The sequence below is a fragment of the Podarcis erhardii genome (assembly GCF_964252035.2).
Source record: "Podarcis erhardii genome assembly, chromosome: 9".
NCBI classification, from domain to species: Eukaryota; Metazoa; Chordata; class Lepidosauria; order Squamata; family Lacertidae; genus Podarcis; species Podarcis erhardii.
This window is the reverse complement of record NC_138512.1, coordinates 1,704,524-1,724,262: the sequence shown is the minus strand read 5'-3', so window position 1 is coordinate 1,724,262 and position 19,739 is coordinate 1,704,524. Positions and strand designations below refer to the sequence as shown.

General features: G+C 41.6%; 1 protein-coding gene across 4 annotated transcripts in view; it reads right to left on the bottom strand.

Annotated features, from left to right (window-relative positions):
* The window catches only part of PEAK1 (pseudopodium enriched atypical kinase 1), an 80,968-nt gene that overhangs the window by 15,810 nt on the left and 45,419 nt on the right, over positions 1–19,739 (bottom strand). Inside the window, exons 1-4 of one of the 4 annotated variants that reach the window (XM_081876189.1) lie at positions 14,216–17,437; positions 4,608–4,724; positions 2,889–3,085; positions 1,376–2,124 (exon numbers count right to left, since the gene is read on the bottom strand). In XM_081876189.1, the coding sequence (XP_081732315.1) occupies positions 1,376–2,124; positions 2,889–3,085; positions 4,608–4,724; positions 14,216–17,328 (4,176 nt within the window). In that variant the 5' untranslated portion in view covers positions 17,329–17,437. Of the gene's footprint in view, positions 1–425; positions 500–1,375; positions 2,125–2,888; positions 3,086–4,607; positions 4,725–13,253; positions 13,397–14,215; positions 17,438–19,739 lie in introns of those variants that run through there. The other 3 variants (XM_081876187.1, XM_081876186.1, XM_081876188.1) reach the window with 3 other exon arrangements.

The window sequence follows — 19,739 nt, the reverse complement described above, 5'->3', positions numbered from 1 at the left end:
GATCCAATTCCCACCTTCAACATCTGTAATTCTGCAATGCTTTCTCTCTTTCTCTCATCCCCTCCGCTTCCTGCTGGTTGCCACATCCTGCAGACCCTCTGCAACCAAAACTGCTAATGTGAAAGTACTCAGCAGCAGTCATGTTGGGTACTCTCTCCCACAGTGCACTGTTCCAGAATGTGTATCTGATTAGAGCCTTGCACATGTTTTGTACTGAAAACCGTCACCACCTGGCTGCTTTTCATTCCTGAAAGTGTTGTTTACTGCAAACAGTAGTATCAGGGGAAACAAAAACCAAGCAGGCAGTGATTTTCAGCAGAATACCTGTGCAGGATCCCAACTGAGAGCACATTTCAGACTGGGACCCTGCAGCTAACTTTTCTTCAAATTAAAAGTGACCAGGAGAAGCACAATTGTTTAAATACCTGACTAATATCAAATGCAATTTGGTCCTTAGGTGGTGAAATCATAGTTCTGTAAGTCTGCATCCAATTGCAATCTGTAATGTATTTTTAAAAATATTATATTTTTCTGTAAAATTATGTATTGTATTATCCTAATTTCTACATTGTAAACCACTTTAACTTTAATAAAATAATGTACACTTTTGAAAATAAATAGAAACAAAATAATTTAAGTTGCTCCTCTGTATAAATAATGGAAAAGTGTAGCTCCTCATATACAGTAACTCATTATAACAGCAGTATGCTAAATAGGCAAGAATAGTTTTTTTGTTTTAAAAGTCAGAAGGGTAAAAAAACAAACAAAGGGAGGCCAGAAAATTCACTTTAAAGAAAGAAGGAATTTGGGGCACTAACATCCTCAGGTTTTGTTTACTCAATGCATTTCTGAAGGGTCATTGGAGGGCATTTTCCCAGGACCATCTTGGAAACATATGGAATGGAATGTATGAGAAAGGGCTTAAAGAATGATACTAAAAATTGCTGCTCTAGCAAATAAAAGTTTATAACAGGATATACAAGCATGTAAACCCAAATATGGCCCTAAGCTAATAATAAAATCCTGTTATTCTGCTGCAATTATTTATTTATTACTTATTTATTGGATTTATATACAACACTCCATCCAGAGATCTCAGGGTGGTTCACAAGATAAAAATACAATGATTTAGGATCAGGATGAAATTACTGTTTTGAGGTTGTAGGTATTGTTGTTTATTGTTTTAACTGTATTGCATTTTTATATGCTGCCATAAATGTAATATTTCACTAATTAAAAATTCACTAGCTCTCACAAAAGAACATGTTTCTTTGTAACCGCTAAGCACAAAGTCAATAGTAATGAAGTGCAATGGACACTAAGTACAGTTCTGGAATATGATTAGTGGAGCGACTCTTTTTAATTATCTTCTTACCTTGACTGCATAGTTGTTGAGTGGATCTTTTGCATAAGAAGCTGGGTAGTAGACAGCATCACCAGCCTCACAGCATGGCTTGTCACTGGTTAATCTGAAGTCTGACCAGCTGTCTAGCCCAAATCGAAGCTGATCTTTCTGCCCAGACATGAAAAGGTCTTCACATTTGGCAGACAGTTTCTTCAGGGAATCAGTGTGAAGGCTTCTAATTCTGCTCACCACCTCCCCTCGGTTTTCGATTCCTCTATAAAGTGCTTGTCTCTGTGGTTTCTGGACAGTCTTGCCATGTTTGCTGTGGGTAGCAGGTCTACCTGACAGAAACTCCATACTACTGGAACACCTGTCTTTCACACCGATAGCAGTTAGATTGGAAAAACCATTGGCTGCTGATGAGATTGCCAGTCCCTTTTCTGGAGGCCTGTCCAAGGAATCTCCGGACTCATGGTCCATTGCCTTGAATTCGGAGCTGACAGAAGAGCAGGCACTGTTTGCTTCCCAGTTGGTGTCAATGTCATAAGTTGGATTGGCCATCACACACAGGACACTTTCAAGGGCCTGATTCTGGTGTTCATTTGGAAGTGGTTCCGTGTGAGCTCTTATAATGGTTTTCTTTGGCAATGGAGGTGGTGTGGGATGTAAGGTAGCTGTCATGTCTGGGTCAGATATTCCCCCAAAAGCAATGGCATCGTCCAAAGCCCCCTTTGGTTGCCGCGGTTGCTTTGGAGGTATCATAGCTGCTCTGGATTGCCCTATGTGACAATAGGAAACAGTCATTGTATTTTTTTTTACTTAGAAAGATACATATGCACAAGACATTTTCATTGAGAGAATGAAGAGGAGCATGAGTATCTCAGTTTAAGGCTGGACAGGAAGTAATTCTTTAGTGGGAAGACTGAAACTTCAGAACCTAAACCAGTATCACTATAACAGAGAATATACAGAGAGACTGCAATTATTTGTTAGGTGTTAGTCATTGCCTTGAAGACCTAAATAAAAATCTGTATTTATAAAAACATAGTTGGAATACAGTATATACAAGGCAAATGTTATCTTCAGTTAGAACTATGTTCAGTTGAACATTTGAAGCCCCATAGCATTGTAGCATTGACTTCCTTAAACCTTTCACATCTCCTTCTACATATACTCATTTAGCACCTATCAAACATGTTCTTAAAGTCATCTACATTTTTTATGGTATAACTATTGCTGAGGTCATTGCACATGGGGTGCTGGAGTTTTCATTAAAATGGATTTCAAATAAAATTTAACTCAAATAGTACATAGAACATTTAAAAATTAAATCTTTACTTCAAAAGTTTGGGAGGCACAAAAAGTTAAGCAACAATATTTATTTTTATGAGTTCTGAACACATATAAAAGTCTGTTTGTTCCCATAAGAACATTAAACCAATGCATATTCTCATAACCAGTTTTTCAAGTGAACGTGAAAAACTCAGACAACACATAAAGAAATAAGAAACAATATATTTCTGTGCTGATGCAAGGTGCTTACCTAAGTTACTATATGTAGCGCTGCAGGCACTCACATCAGAAGAATCTGACATTTCCTCCCTTTCCTCTTGTCCTTGTGGTATTTCGGGAGGGGACGGTGGAACAAGGGACGCATTACTGCCACTTTCCTGCTTTTCAATTGCAGATCTTGGAATCCGAGGGGAACCATTTTCCAGAGTTTGTTCATCAGGCACTTGACTAAAACAAAAGCAAAAGTTCCAAATGGACACCAGCAATGTAAATTCTTTAGAGGACTGCAGTCTCAGTTTTACTGAACTGAATCATAGTGCCGCAAAAAGCTGTTGTTTTGATTTTTTCAGAGTCTCTAGCTTAAAAGCTCCTGAATATTCAAAGATGTATCCATGTTCACTACCACATTAATGGTAGATAGTATTTAAAAGTATACAGTGGTACCTCGGGATGCGAACGGGATCCGTTCCGGAGCCCCGTTCGCATCCTGAAGCGAACACAACCCACGCCTGCGCGTGTCGCCACTTCCGCAGATGATGTCATTTTGACCGTCTGCACATGCACGCGTGGCGAAACCCGGAAGTAACACGCTCCATTACTTCTGGATCGCCGCAGAGCGCAACCCGAAAATACTTAACTTGAAGCACATTTATCCCGAGGTATGACTGTATATTGCTACCATTAACCAGTAAAAAAGAAAAGAAAAGGTTAGGCCCAGTATTTAACACTGGAGAGGTAAGCATTCAAAACTCCATAAAATGCATCCTATCACTCAAGGAGAAAAGATAAAGTAGTTTCAGATCTCAGTCAAGAAAACTGAATACACTGGCTCATTGTCACTTAGCATATCTGTAGTATTCAGCACAAAGTATTAAACTAAACTAATCATGCAAAACAATAACATCATTTATTCCAATCAGAGAAAGGCTGCAATCTTATTTAAAAATCTATATATACCAATGGTTCTAAATTATTGTCCAAAACAGTGCAAAACAGGACATGGAAGTATACAGGGTTTATGCTGTATCTATGTGAAGGAATGATTTCCCATATGACTGGAAGGCAAGGTTTTATCATTAGAGAGTTGTCAATGTCAACATAAAATTGCAGCCTAAAAGTGGTTGATCGAAGTACAAAATGCAGCTCACAAGCAATCAACAAATTAGGGCAACCAATGTTTACATATTACTGAAACCACCTGTACATGCTGGCATAAATCATCCACAAAAGTTAGCAAACCTAGACAGAAAAGTGTTCCCCAAAAACTTGTCATGTTACTGAGCCTTTCATTACTGATGTCTGTTTTATCAACATGTGAAAACCAGTGTAAACCACAACATATTAAGTGTAAAACAGTGCATACAGCAAAGGGTTAGTCTATGTAATTTTCCACATATTAGGACACATTCAAAAATCAAATCTGAGAAGTTGTAAATTCACTTTGGGAACAGAGGCATGGAGGAGACAGTGTTTATCAAACCTTATAACACCCCCCTTTTACTCACCAATAGACAGAGCTAGTCTTTCAAAACAGCCTTCCTCTGATAGCTGTGCTATTTTGAAACAAGGGTTCCTGTTACAGGATAGTGTCTCTAAAAACATTTTATTGATTGGTGAAGTACAGAACAGGCTCCTTTCTAGCCCCCCAGATATGTGAAAATTTTCTACATATACTTTTGAGAAACATGCTGCTAAAGTAAATCAACAACTAGTAAGGAAGAAAATTAAAAAAGAAAGAAGAGGAACTCACCCACTATATTCACTCACACAGTTCCCCATTAAAGGCAATTCTCTCAGAGCCTTCTTGAGCCTTTGAATCATGTCTCGAAACTCTGGTGAAGCATTTATTCCACTGGGGTCGGGTGAGCTACAAGTTGTGCAAAGCTGTGAGCAACCAGGACTGAACTCTGCATAGGAATGATCTCACCTAGTGCACCTTGATGTTTACCTCCAGGGGATGGTCTGGGGAATGTGCCAGAACACCTCAGGAAAACCAGCAGAAGCCAAGCCAAAGCCGTGCCCTCTTAACCCTCTCCTGACTACAGCACACAGCTGACATTGTTTCAGAATGGTTTCTTTGGCCAAGTCACTTAAGAAGCTGACAAAGTCCAAAGAGCAGTTGCTATCTCCTTGGCAAAAAGAATACATATGAATCTGCTTTAAAAACATGGTCACAGAAACAGGGACACACATCGATTTTAGAACTGCAATCATGCGGCAACAGTCTTGATGGAAGGAGGAAACGTCTTCCATTCCCTGGTGAAAGTTGTAAAAAAAGGAGGGGTTCTGGAAGAGCCTCTGTGGGTAACATACAGAATGTGAGATTTTCAGTTCACCACTCAGCTATATACACTATACCATGGGTAGGCAAACTAAGGCCCGGGGGCCGGATGCGGCCCAATCGCTTTCTAAATCCAGCCTGCGGACGGCCTGGGAATCAGCGTGTTTTTACATGAGTAGAATGTGTGCTTTTATTTAAAATGCATCTCTGGGTTATTTGTGGGGCATAGGAATTCATTTATTTATTTTTTCAAAATATAGTCCGGCCCCCCACAAGGTCTGAGGGACAGTGGACCGGCCCCCTGCTGAAAAGGTTTGCTGACCCCTGGACTATACCCTTCATATCTCAAACTAACGTACCTAGTCCAACCCCCTGGCATGCCTGTTATGAGCATGTGTGTGTCTGAGGGAGAGAGAAATTATGGTTCAAGCCCCACATTGGGCAAAAAATGCCTGCATTGCAGGGGGTTGGACTAAATGATCCTGGTTGTCCTGGTTGTGGACTCAATACTTGGATTCAAACTTTTGTTCATCATGAGCTTATTGAACAGTCTTGGGGAAAATAACTTTCTGTTAATGTAACTATCTCACAGGGTTCCTGTTAGGACAAAAAGGAATAACATCATGCACCCCTCCATTATCTCTATAGAAAAAAGGAGAGATACATTTATATTATAATATTGTTCTTGATGTTTGTTGGCTATTCCTCCTGAAACCACGTATGCAAGAGAAGCACTGACTGACTGAGAGGAGGGGGAGGTAGTTAGTTCTGTTAGTGGAATAGATGACCTTTGATCTCAGACAGACCTCAAATGCTCAGTCTTCCTAGAAACAGTAGTAAAGAAAAGGTTCTTGGTACAGAACTAAGATTATTGTGTCATCAGCAACTGACAGACTTCTCTCTTCATTTGCATGTTTGAAAGTGACAAGACAAGGCTTCAATGAAGACTTCAGAATGCGCAATGGCAAAACTTCTGCCTGCCAGAGTCCTAAATACATAAAGTAGCTGCAAGGGTGACAGCAGAAAAAAGCAGATGCCAAGGAAGAGGTGGGGCAAGGACCTTTGCTTTATTGCATTTGTTGCCAAACTTGCTACCCCAACTGAAGTGCTAGCTGGAGGGAAGGGCACTTGCTCGGCACCCTGCACATGTTTGCTACCCTTGCTCCTTCTTAGGCAGTTTTCCAGTCATCTGTGCTCTCTCCCTCCCCACATCCTACAAGATCATGAGATCTATTGAGAGTTTGGGCAGGCATCTCCATTGCCAAGTCCTGCAGGAGCAATCCGCCCAATACCAGGGAAGTGCATGTCACATCATACGGCCCCAAAGATTGTATGTGATGGGCCCAATCACTGAACCAGTGAACCAGTTACCATTTTCCTTCCTACATTCCACCTCAAACCAGCTGACGGTGGCTTGATAAACCACAACCAATGTTCTATCCTGATCCAGAGTGATTTTCCCCAAATCTGCTACAATGTACAAAGGTTTTGTGACAATTGTCACAGGTTTCTAAGCAGACTAAGCAAAAGGATTTCCAGAAGGTAGAAAGTTTTAAAAGGTCTTTTACAGTCTCAGTTCTGCATCACTCCAGCCACCCCTGGTCCCAAGTCAAGGACTCTCTTACTATCTGACTGCTAAATTGTAATATTTCTACTTCTTGTGCTAATTAAGCCATATGGGTTACATAGGCACAGATTTTGCTTAAAACAGGATGGCAAATCCTAAATCACAGTCTAAAACAGAACATGAACACCATCTAAATCTGCATTTTGTTTCTACAAAATGTAAACATGATTAAAAGGGCACTTTGGGGTCTGTGTGTGGATTCTGAGTTCATGGACAAAGGGAGGATTCAAGAGAGATGCAGGGACTTTCTCTCGCAATTGCTAAGAGGAGGGTAGTTACAAAAACCCTTGAGAAGGAAATAATACATGGAAACTGTCTACTCTGCTCTTTAAAAATCCCATCGCAGCAGAAATTAGCATCTTTCCAAACCTTCAATTAACAGTTGAATAGTCTCCAACTACAGATGGTGACAGCAGTCATGAAATTAAAAGACGCCTGCTTCTGGGGAGAAAAGCAATGACAAACCTAGCAATGACAAACCTAGACAGCGTCTTAAAAAGCAGACATCACCTTGCAAACAAAGGTCCGTATAGTAAAAGCTATGGTTTTCCCAGTAGTGATGTATGGAAGTGAGAGCTGGACCATAAAGAAGGCTGATCGCTGAAGAATTGATGCTTTTGAATTCTGGTGCTGGAGGAGACTCTTGAGAGTCCCATGGACTGCAAGAAGATCAAACCTCTCCATTCTTAAGGAAATCAGCCCTGAGTGCTCACTGGAAGGACAGATCCTGAAGCTGAGACTCCAATACTTTGGCCACCTCATGAGAAGAGAAGACTCCCTGGAAAAGACCCTGATGTTGGGAAAGATGGAGGGCACAAGGAGAAGGGGACGACAGAGGACGAGATGGTTGGACAGTGTTCTCGAAGCTACCAGCATGAGTTTGACCAAACTGCGGGAGGCAGTGGAAGACAGAAGTGCCTGGCATGCTCTGGTCCATGGGGTCATGAAGAGTCAGACACGACTAAACGACTAAACAACAACAGTCTCCAACAGCTTTTGTTGACATCATGTCAGTTGGGGCGCCTTTTCACTTTGGCCCAATTGTCTGAAATCAAAGGAGATCCACAGCAAACATGGTTGTTGACTGAGGCTTTCTCAAGAATGGAGTCCCAATAAAATCCAGCATCCTGCCTCCCCTTTCCTGGCAAAGTATTCCATCTACTTAGTACTCCGTCTAAGACCAAAGCAGGCATTTAAAGATGTCTGTGGGTTCACACCACACCCTCCAACTTCATCAGAGGTTTTAAGGGGAATGCTAGCCCCCAACTGTCCCTCCATATCTCCATTTAAGTCCCCCAGGGCTCCAGAGAGCCCAGGGGAATGACTTTCTGTGCTCGCTACCAGAAACAGAAGCCCAATTTGAAATGCTACCTAATGAATTGTCAGTTATTTCTAAAACAGTAACTTATGCACTGTCAGGACTGGTCGTTGTCCTCTTCAGATCACCACACAAACGCTTCTTGTTCTTTTATAACTTTTTATTGTGTATTAACAAAATAATCTTATAAACAGTTCTTAACTATTATTCCTCAGAGTCTTTATTATTATTTTTTTATAATAGATTTTATTAAAGTTTTGAAGGTTACAGAAAGAAAAATAGAAAAAGTTAAACAAACAAAGCACAAAAACAAAAAAAAACAAAAAAACCAAAAAAACCCCACACAAATCCAACCTTTACATAACTTTCTTTCCTTTGCTTATTTCCTTGACCTCCTCACACCTCCCTTTTTTGTATTCTAGTTCAATTAGATATTTCAGCAAATCCTTTCCATCTTTGTTTTTATCCTAAAAATTTATCTTGATATACTGTAATTTTACATTCTCCTCTTTCACTAATTACCAATCCATTTTTACTTAATCCTTTATAACATTTCTGCTAAAACCACATAGCTTCATTCCAGCCTCCTTCTAACATTCCTTAATTTTACAATATTTCTGTAGATAAACTTTAAATTTTTTCCAATCTTCTTCCACCGACTCTTCTCCCTGGTCTCGGATTCTGCCAGTCATTTCCGCCAGTTCCATGTAGTCCATCACCTTCATCTGCCATTCTTCCCGGGTGGGTAAATCTTGTGTCTTCTATTATTCCTCAGAGTCACTTCTTTCAGATACAGTGGTGCCTCGCAAGATGAAAAGAATCCGTTCCGTGAGTCTCTTCGTCTTGTGGTTTTTTCATCTTGCGAAGCAACCCTATTAGCGGCTTAGCGAATTAGCGCTATTAGCAGCTTAGCGGCTATTAGCGGCTTAGCAGCAAAGCGGCTTAGAAAAAGGGGGGGGGAGCGAAAAAAATCGCAAGACTCGCAAGACGTTTTCATTTTGTGAAGCAGGCCCATAGAGAAATTCGTCTTGCGAAGTGCCTCGAAAAACGGAAAACCCTTTCGTCTAGCGGGTTTTTCGTCTTGCGAGGCATTCGTCTTGTGGGGCACCACTGTACCTTCTGAGCTCTGCTTCTCCATGACCAGCCACTCTCAAAATGTCGAAGGCGCCCTTCCCTTTGTTTTCCCCCTCTTTTTCCTTCCCTCCTGGCTAGAGCTGGCCTGTATCTCCCCTCCTCCCAATCTGAGCTAGAACTGAACCCTTGCCTTTCCTGGGAACAGCCGGTCCCTCCCTGTTGTTCCTCTTGCTCCCTTCTGTTAGATTCACTGCTCTCCTTCCCCCCTTGGGGAATGCTTTCTCCCTCTGAGAAACTGGAAACTTCTAACTCTTCCCTGACATGCACACAATCTTGCTCTAACCAACCTGTCTGAGATCCAGGTTTTATAAATGACTAAAGATTTACCCATGAAGCTGGAGGAACAATCAGAAAGGGATAGGAGGCAAAGATTTTGGTCTACGAGGCCTACCGGAGAATCAGGAAGAGGGGGACATGGTTCAATTCATTATTGACTGGCTATTCTCCCTGAATTTTAACATACCACTGTCCTCCAATGACACAGAGAGAGGACATGGGGGAGGCAGAAGCAGAACTATGCTAATTTGCTTTGAACACTATAGGCTCAAAGGCTTAATTTTCAGAGCACTACAGAATGTTAGAAACCTAAAATATGGTGAAGCTACCACTGAAATATTCCAGGATATCAGCCTGGCCACAGCTCTCCACCCTTACACATCAGCACTAAAAGAAGTGGGCAAAGTATATCGACGGGGCTTCCTTTTAAAGTTGATAGTCCAGCACAAAGGCAAAACAAGGCTTGTGGGTGATAACCAGCAGCCTGACAACATGCTGAAAGAGCTCCAGTCCCAAGCAGCAGATGGCACTCCCCCCCAGCACCTATCCTCAGCTCAAGTCTGCAAGAGCACCATCTCAGGCTGGACAATCAAGAAATGCAGAAAGAAGGAAGGCAATTCCAAGGACAAAGTAAGAAATTTGTTTTGTTTTATTTCCTTATGGGTGAAAAGGATCTGGACTCTGCTCTAACAAGTGCAATAGTAAATGGTAAGAGCCCTTGTCCCAGGCTGGGAAGAGAAGATGTGAAGATTAGCAAGAAGTCCCTGCCTGTTCCGCTAATTGATCCTCGGTATCAAGGGAGGGATCGCCACCACTCCTATGTTCCTGATGGCATGCAGGAAAGCCACCTGAAGATTTGTGTACATAGCTTTCAGTTTATGTCGTTTGATTTTCAAGTTAGAAGTGATGTATATGATATTTACCTCTTGTTTTGATGTATTCCTTTTTATGTGGTAGACCAGTATTGTTTGTTATTGGTTCTGCTTTGTTTACTCAGGGATGTAATGCTATGAAAACTCAATAAAAACTGACATGATTGCCTCAAAGCTAATCCAAATACAGTCGTACCTTGGTTTTGGAACAGCTTAGTTCCCGAACGTTTTGGCTCCTGAATACCGCAAACCCGGAAATGACTGTTCTGGTTTGCGAACTATTTTTGGAAGCCGAACATCTGATGGGGCTTCTGATTGGCTGCAGCTGCTTCCTGCAGCCAATCAAAGCTGTGCTTTGGTTTCCGAACGTTTTGGAAATCAAACAGACTTCCCGAATGGTTTCTGTTTGAATTCCAAAGTACGACTGTAAGACAGAATTGTGAAGGCTGCAAATGTTAAAGATTTGCAGTTTACATTTCACATCATTTTTTTCCCTTCCCCTAAAGTAGCAATGAATGAAAAAAATATATCTGACAACTCAAAGTATAACAAATATAGCATACATAGGTAACAAAACTATATGGCAAGAATATACACCCCATAAATATAAGTACAGTATCATGAGGTTATTCAGTTCTGATTCTATTTGCACAGATAATAATTTCTAGAAATAAGTTACTTCAAACACTCAGGGTGCAATACTATATACATTTACTCTACTGGGTTCATCCAATTTAGTATGGAAAATGCTCAAGCATATCTCAGTGTTTGTAATAAATCAAAGGTACTGATATTTTAAGGTCAAAAATCAGTTTTAAGGTTAAAAACCAGTTTCTGTGATGTCTTATTTCAGTAAAACATGGTAATTTAAATTACCATTTCCAGCGGGGTAGTTATGTTAGTCTGTTGCAGCAAAACATAACAAAGAGTATTGTGACATTAGAATGACTAACAAATTTACTATGCCACAAGCTTTTGGGGACCAGAGCCTGTTGGGAGTGTTGTGGGTATCAAGGAGTTAACACTGTGTGAAGTGGAAATGCTGACTCAGGCGGTATGAGTCAGCATCATGAGTGGTGGGGCATTGCCTAACTGATCTATAGCCAGTTAGGATAAATACAGTGGTATCTTGGTTCCCAAACTTAATCCGTTCTGGAAGTCTGTTCTAAAACCAAAGCATTCTAAAACCAAGGCACGCTTTCCCATAGAAAGTAACGCAAAATGGATTTCCAGACTTTTAAAAACACACACCCCTAAAACAGCAATTTAACATGAATTTCACTATTTAACAAGACCATTTATGGGTTAGGGTTAATTTTAGGATTGGGTTGGTGTTAGGGTAAGGATTAGAATTAGGATTAGGGTCAGTGTTGTTTTATGTTTTCTTGTGATTTTGATTCACTTGTGGTTGGTTTGCTTTTTTCAGTTTGTGGTGTTGATGCTTTTTCATGAGTTTTCTGTTGCTCCAGAGAAGCGGACACGGAGCAATGGATCCAAACTACAAGAAAGAAGATTCCACCTAAACATTAGGAAGAACTTCCTGACAGTAAGAGCTGTTTGACAGTGGAATTTGCTGCCAAGGAGTGTGGTGGAGTCTCCTTCTTTGGAGGTCTTTAAGCAGAGGCTTGACAACCATATGTCAGGAGTGCTCTGATGGTGTTTCCTGCTTGGCAGGGGGTTGGACTCGATGGCCCTTGTGGTCTCTTCCAACTCTATGATTCTATGAGTTGCAAGTTTGTTGGCTTTGTGGTTTTCTGGATAGTTTCAGTTTTAATTTTGAATGCCAGCTGGGGAGCACAAAGCCTCCACTTCCCAGCAGAGAGATCCCTGCCCCCACTCCTGCTTGCACGGGAGTAGGAGCTGGATGGGGCCAGCGGCGGAGGAAGCCACTCGGGTGCCTGGGGTGGCGCGCCCAGGGGTTTGGCGCACTGCGGGGCCTCTGAAGTCTACCTGCCTCCTCCCACTCAACCGCCCTACAGCTGGGGGGGGGAGGCAGTGGGTGGACCATTTGGGCAGCGCGGAGCCTGTGTGCGCTCAAGCCACCGTGTCTCTCCAAGGAGAGACCCCCTGCAGGCCCCGTGGTGAGTGCCGCCTGGCATTTTGTCACCCCCTCAGTGGTGACATCCAGGGCAGCCTGCATCTACCGCATCCCCTTCCTCTGCCCCTGAATGGGGCAGCTCAGCTGAGGAGCGCCTCCGCTTCCCAGCTGAGAGATCTCCGCCCCTGCTCCTGCTTGCACGGGAGTAAGAGTTGGATTGGGGCTGCTAAGCTGGCGAGGCACAGGCTCCATCACTTTTCCATCACTGGCTGCGTTCACCTCAATAGAGAAGTTTAAAGAAGCATCGTGTGGCAATGTGGAGACAGCCTGACAACTGCCTCAGCAGAAGTTTAGGGGCTCTCAGATGCAGCTGCTAGGCTACCTCCACCTTCGCCACCCCAGCAACTATTCCGCCTGGCTGCCTTCAGGTGGTGCACGGGCTCTGATGCTGAGGTGGGGGCTCCTTTAAACTTCTCCCCTCAAGGGAGAAGTTTAAAGGAGCCCCCAGCCGAGAACCCCTCATTGGAAAGTGTGACGGAGCCTGCACCTCCCCATCTGAGCAGTCCGATCCAGCTTCTACTGGATCTCTCAGCTGGGAAATGGAGGCTTTGTGCTCCCCAGCTGAGCTACCCCATCCAGCTCCTACTCCCATGCAAGCAGGAGTGGGGGCACTCAAAATGGAAGTGTGGCACTGAAAAAGAAAGTGTAACACTCAAAACGGCCGAAAAAAGTTTGCAAACCGGAACACCTACTTCCGGGTTTGCAGCATTCAATTTCCAAGTTCTTCATGAACTAAGCTGTTCAAAAACCGAGGTACCACTGTAGGTATGGCTGACTCCCCCTGCTGACTTCTCCCGTGTATGTGATCCCTCCTGTGTATGATGATTCCTGGATGTAAGATTGCTTTATGATGATGCAAGACTGCAACTTGAAGAAAGTCTACTTGAAATACAGCTTGACGCCTGAGTGCTTCATGGGGTACTTTCCGTCAGTCTGAATAGTAATAATAATTTAACAATAATTTTAGGCCACTCTGGGTGGCTTCCAGTACATATAAAAACATAATAAAATGTGAGACATTAAAAACTACCAGGGACAGGGCTGCCTTCCGATGTCTTCGCAACAGAGCCCACTTCATCAGATGCAAAGCCTCTTTATACATTTGATGAAGTGAACAATAATCATGGAAGCTTATAACATAATAAATTAGTCTGCAAGGTGCCAAAACTCATGGGTCCCGCCCCTCCCCAGCAAGTTAGGCCACGGTTCTGCTCCCTGTGTACAGACAAGAAAGAGGCTCTATATACTGATGCATATGCCCCTGCCATTTAATCCTTCATCATCATCATCATCATCATCATCATCATCATCTTGCTGAGAAAATTAACTGACACACTCCTCTCCATCCTCCTACCCATGTTGGGCCACTACTCCCAGCTCTCTTATGAGCACCGTGTGTGCTGGGGTGCTTCTCATAAATAGCTCCACATGCTGCACTGCGCCTGATGTGAGGCTGGCATGAAAGGGGAGGGTTAGGGTTCAGTTCCATGTGGAGTCTCTCTGCACTTCATTCTCCATACACAAATGGAGTTTTAGGCAGTTCCACCAAATCTACTGAACACTGGTGTGAAGGAACACAGTGTTAATAAATAGATTCCCAAAAACTTTGTGGTGCTACCATTAATGGAAATGGCTGTCTAATGAATTGTAAACATTATGTGTATATTTATTTAGCAGCCTTTAAATTTCTCACTTTTGGAAATATATAGCAAGGTGCATAAATTGTCAAGTGAAACCTTTATCTATTTTTACCTGAGAATTTCCTTTGGAATATTAGGTGGTGAAGAATGGCTCTTTTCTTCCAATACCTCTGAAGACTTCTCCCTCTCGTCTCTTTCGGATACCACAACTTCAACTGCTGGCTCTACTTCAGTCTTGTTTCGATCAGATTTTGCCTCCATCTTTGCTTGTTCACATTTAAACATAAACACAATTGAGGGTTTCTCACTTGAATCTGATTTTGACTCACTGAACCAATTATGCCGTTGAACAGGAGGAGGTGGAAGCATATGAATGACAGTTCCATCAAGACCCACCAGTTTCCCCTTTTCTCTTTCTCTCTCTTCCTCATCATCAGTCTTTCTGCGACGAAAGAAGCTCTTAAATGATATCCAACGCTTGGGCTTTGCATCAACAGCTCGCCTACCTTCGGAATGCAATACTGATTCAGCCTCTGTTGATCTTATGGGGCTCGTGGGTTTGGTCCAATTGCTGAAATGTCTTTGCAACACTTTGCTGGCATGATATGGTGAAGACGTGGAACGAGGGGGAGGAAATGGGGGAGTCTGTTCAGTTTTGGGATTTGTGGTATTCTGGGAGGCAGCCACTGGCTTTGAGGAATAGGCAACTAGTGACTTGGACAGGGTTTCCTTAGGCACCATTTCTGTGGAATTTCCTGCCTCACTCTCAGGACTCGACTGTGTGGTAAAGAGAGATTTGGGCCGCACTGGGACACTTTCACCTGTGTCTGCATCAGGAGGCAGAGAATACAATTCTTCCGCACTGCAAGACTTGGGTCCAGTCTGAGATACTTCTGGGGGAGACTGTGGAGGCTGGATAGAAGCCACAATTTGTGATAGTACTGTACAGGCATTTTCCCTACTTCCACTACATATCTCCTGTGTCTCTTCTGTTTTGGCCACAGGATCATGAAGAGTTCTTGGTATTTTTGTTGGGGAGCTGTAATCAGAGCTTTTGGATGAAGTCAGACCTTTGCCAAGACAGCTGTTGAACTCCTGAACCTTCTGAGCCACAGAGCCCAGTCTTCTCTCAGAGCTATTAGTTAACCCTTTAGCCTGGGAGAGTTCAGTAGATTTGCTAGTTATGTTTTTCAAAGCGGCATTTTCTGTTTCTATTTCTTCATATGTGTGGCTGATGACACTTGTGGTTTTATCTTTTACAGAGAGCTCTCCACTAGTCCCTAGAAAACTTTTATAGATTGCTAAATTGTCATATGCATTGGGATTGATTACAATAGGAACTTTGATTGCATTCTTACAACTTCTAGCATACGTTGGCTCATCATGAATAATGATTGGGAAGGGTGGCATGCCAGCATTATTGTAACTATTGAATTTTATTTCAGACAGGTTAGGAGATTTAACAGGGATTGTTTTTGTAGAAATATTGGTTGATGTAGGTGAAGCAGGAGCAGATTTGTGAATGTTCTTCCTTAAAGGTACAGAAGGTCCTGGTGTGTTGGGAATTAGTTCCACTTTAGGAATCTTTTGCCGTGGGCTTGTACTGGAAGTCCAAACTTCCTGGTATCTGACTGCACTAGATTTTTTAAGATTGGTGTTCACTTGCCCAGATAATACAGAATGAGGCGCAACCTTTGTACTTAGAGTATCATGTGAATTTGGATTAGATAGGGTACTTTTTGAATCACAGCTTCTCGTTCGATTCTCTATACATTCATGGGTCATGGCTGCTGATACATCCACAATAGTGTATGGCTTGCATATGGGTTGTTCCATGTTTACTACCCTATAAGGTTTTGCTTGTTCTTCAACGGGGAGTAAACTTGCAGCTGATGCTTGACTTGGCATACCTGAAGGACTACAGCATTCTTGCTTATCACTTTGAACAGCAATCTTGCCATCCTTTTCTTCCAACCTAAGGGCAAGCACAGCCTTATGAGTCTCCAAAGTTTTGGTAGCAATTTGAGGGTTTTTAGTTCCAACTGTCAATTGCTGATCATCACAAAAGCTTTTATATTCCTCCTCAATTAATTTGATATCTTTAGGAGTGCTAGGAGATAATCCACCATTGCAGAGCTTTTGAGAAGAACTGCTTGCTGTTCCAGAGCGAGACTCTTCAGTCAAAGAAGAGTCAGGAGACATGGAATCAGATGACACCATGCTTTGCATGCTTGCTTGCCCATAAAGAATCACAGTGTCATCTCCATAACCATTCAAAATTTCATCATAGCTATCATCATAGTCCACAGCACAAATCCTCTGGAGAGATTTGTTCCTTAAAGGCACTGTGTTCCATTTTTTGTCAACACAAAATCGGACAGGTGATAGCGTATTAGCCCTAAAGTTAGCAAAGCGTGGCTGTCCCCTCATGCGAATTTCCATTGCCAGCAGCTCTTCATCACTTTCATCCCAGCTCTCATGGTCTTCATGCATATTGCCAAAAAGCAGATCATCCTCACTCTCATCCTCACTGGAGAATTCTGGGTAACAGAAACGACCACCTTCATTACTTATTACATCAGTGCTTCCACTCAGAACAACATGCTTATTTTGCGAATCCTTCATGGCACCCAACATGCAACTTGGAGGGACCTTTCTTTCTAATGACTTTTTATAACAATTGTTTATTCTTCCCAAGAATGCTTCCCTTGAATTAATTTCATTTCCTGTTAGAGAAGACGACGTGTCCAAGCCTGCAATTTCCTTCAACATTTCTGTCAGTCCATTATTGTTGCTTGGAGCTTTACCTACACCATCACTATTCCCATAAGGCCTATGAACATGACCATAACCTTCAATTTCTTCTTCATTATTATTATTGTTATGTGGTCTTTTTTTCAAGACAGTCCTATTTTGGTTCCAGTCTGCAACTGGCTTGTTCTCGCAAAGATCTTGTGGGCTGACCTCGCCACATATACCCTGTCCATCTACTGTCATCATGGTGGGTTTCACAGCTATAGTGGGTTTTTTTGCCACAGGAGGTCGAAAATTTCCTGTATTTTTAGTACGTTGGTTGTTGCTGTGACTTGCATTGATTTTCAGATTTGTAGAGACGGGAGGTTTTTCAGAAGCTGGAGGCAGTTGGTGCAAGTTTTTTGGCTTGAAGCAGTTTTTACATTCACCAGGTTTCCAGACATGTTCAGTGAATGCATTGCAAGCAGACATTTTCCCAGGGCTAAGCACCTGACTCTCAGAAGTTGTTCAATGCATGGTAAGATCCTTTATTTGTTATCTTGCTTGTTCATCTTGTCTGTGTAATCAAATCCTGGTCATCCTAAAAAAGAAGAAAAAATGGTCATAAATGATCAATGAGAAGTTAGTTCCTACTCAAGAGGTTATGTCTCCCAACCTGTAGAAGAAGGAACTTCAGAAGTTCTATTTACCCTTCCATCTTTCACCCAAACTTACTTCAGAAGATTATTGTGAGATGAAACAGGTATACAGAGAACCCAGAGAAAGGGCAGGATAAAAAAATGTGTTTTAATATAGGAACAAACCAACACTTTATCAGCCTTCCCTTCCCTAACCTGACATGACCATGGAATACATAACCCCAGCAAGAAGTACGATTTGATAAACTAACACTAGTTAGTTAGTTAGCCTATAGTGCAGATGGTACTTTAAAGTAGTCACTACTTTAAAGTAGTTACTGTACCACTTGGCTTTCCACAAAGAATCCTGGGAGCTGTGGTTTGTTAAGGCTTCTGAGAGTTGTTAGGAAACATCTACACCCCTCTAGGAGCTATAATTTTCAGAGTTGCTTAAGTCAGTCCCTCCTTCCTAGAACTCTGAGATTTGTAGCTAAGCGACATTGTATGTGTTGTGTGCTTGCTTCAAATGCAACCACATGGAGGCTGTTCCATGTGTCAACTATCTGTATGAGGGACACCCATGTAGTACCAGTGATTTTCAACCAAATCATTGTCTCCTCTCATTTTCCTTCTGATCACATGATTAAAAATGCTGAAACCACATAAGAAGCTGTTTATACAAATATATATTGGATGGAGCAGCCTACAAGCAAGTTGTGTTTTAAGCAGCTGCTCACAAAGCAAGCTGCCTTAGAGAATAGTCAATCTGAAAATTAACTGCAATTTGTTTTTGTAATGACTAACCTCAAAGGAAAAAACCAAACATCAACTTATTTACGTCTAGAATTGTGTGGAAAAATAGAAATCTGTTTGGCTGATTTGAATGAATATCACTTGAGCAGAGAAACTTTATTTATTTAGTGAAAAAACTATTCTGATGTTGATTTAGTGGCTGTCTCCTTGTGTGTGGATGTTATGGAATGCACACAAATTTACTGTAAATTGACAACTACATTACTAAATTGGATTTCACAAAATACAATACTGTTCAGAATATAATGGCAGTTGGCCTTTATCACACTGTGGTATGCAGCAAGCACAGGTAATGAAATCAGGTACTTATCTGTCACTCTGCATAAATACTAGATTGCTTTATAGTAAGTGATACTGTTAATTTTTATACTTAATAGGTAACCACTCCTACCCAACACCAGATGGAGCTGCAGTATAACACAAGATGAATGTGGTGGTTCCCTCACTGCAAGAAGTGAAGCTACAGAGAACCAGGCAGAGGGCCTTCCTGGCAGTGGCACCCTCCCTGTGGAACGCCCTCCCATCAGATGTCAGGGAGATAAAGAACTACACAACTTTTAGAAGATATCTGAAGGCAGCCCTGTATCAGGACGCCCTTTAATGTGTAATGTTTTATTATGTTTTCACATGTGTTGGAAGCCACCCAGAGTGGCTGGGGCAACCCAGCCAGATGGGCAGAGTAATAATAACAATATTAAATAATAGTAATAGTAGTAGTAGTAGTAGTAGTAATAATAATAATAATAATAATAATAATATCATCACATGCAAGCCTTGGTTCACTATCTCATAAACAATCTTATAAGACAGTAGAACATGCATACTACTTTTAGCTGTTGCATACAAGATAATATTGCACACAATTACTGTATAAAACAATATGAATATAAGGTAGGCAAGTATGTTCTATATATTCTTGCTTCAAAAGTTTAAATTTAAGAAATTGCTTCCCAAAATATTGAAGATAATTAGGAAGACAGTTGAGAGAAATATTACTTTGGCTATCACCTGCTTTCAAGTAGCCATTGAAAAGCTTTTATCCGTTTAAAGCAGTGTCAGGAGACTAAAATATCTTAGAAAATACACTAGCATAACCACCAAAGAATTTGAGTTCACAAGGTTTTTAAAGGACTGGTTGGCTTATATGTATGTGTTCTTTGCCTTGATAAAGCAGCCTTTGCTTCAACATCTTTAGAACCACTGTTTTCTACTAATCAGACTGTGGCAAAATGATGCCTTCCACTGGACTTCAAATTTTAAGACAGGTGCAAAAACTTAAGTCTTTTATGATCACCACGTTAAAATAGACAAAATATGTGTATTATGAGCAATGGGGTGTGGAGAGAGTATAGGATTATTTTATTATTAGGCTTTCTGTCAGTATGCCTTTTACCATGTTCTTACTATGTTTTTATCATTGATGTTCTGTAATGTGTTTTTAATGTTGTACAC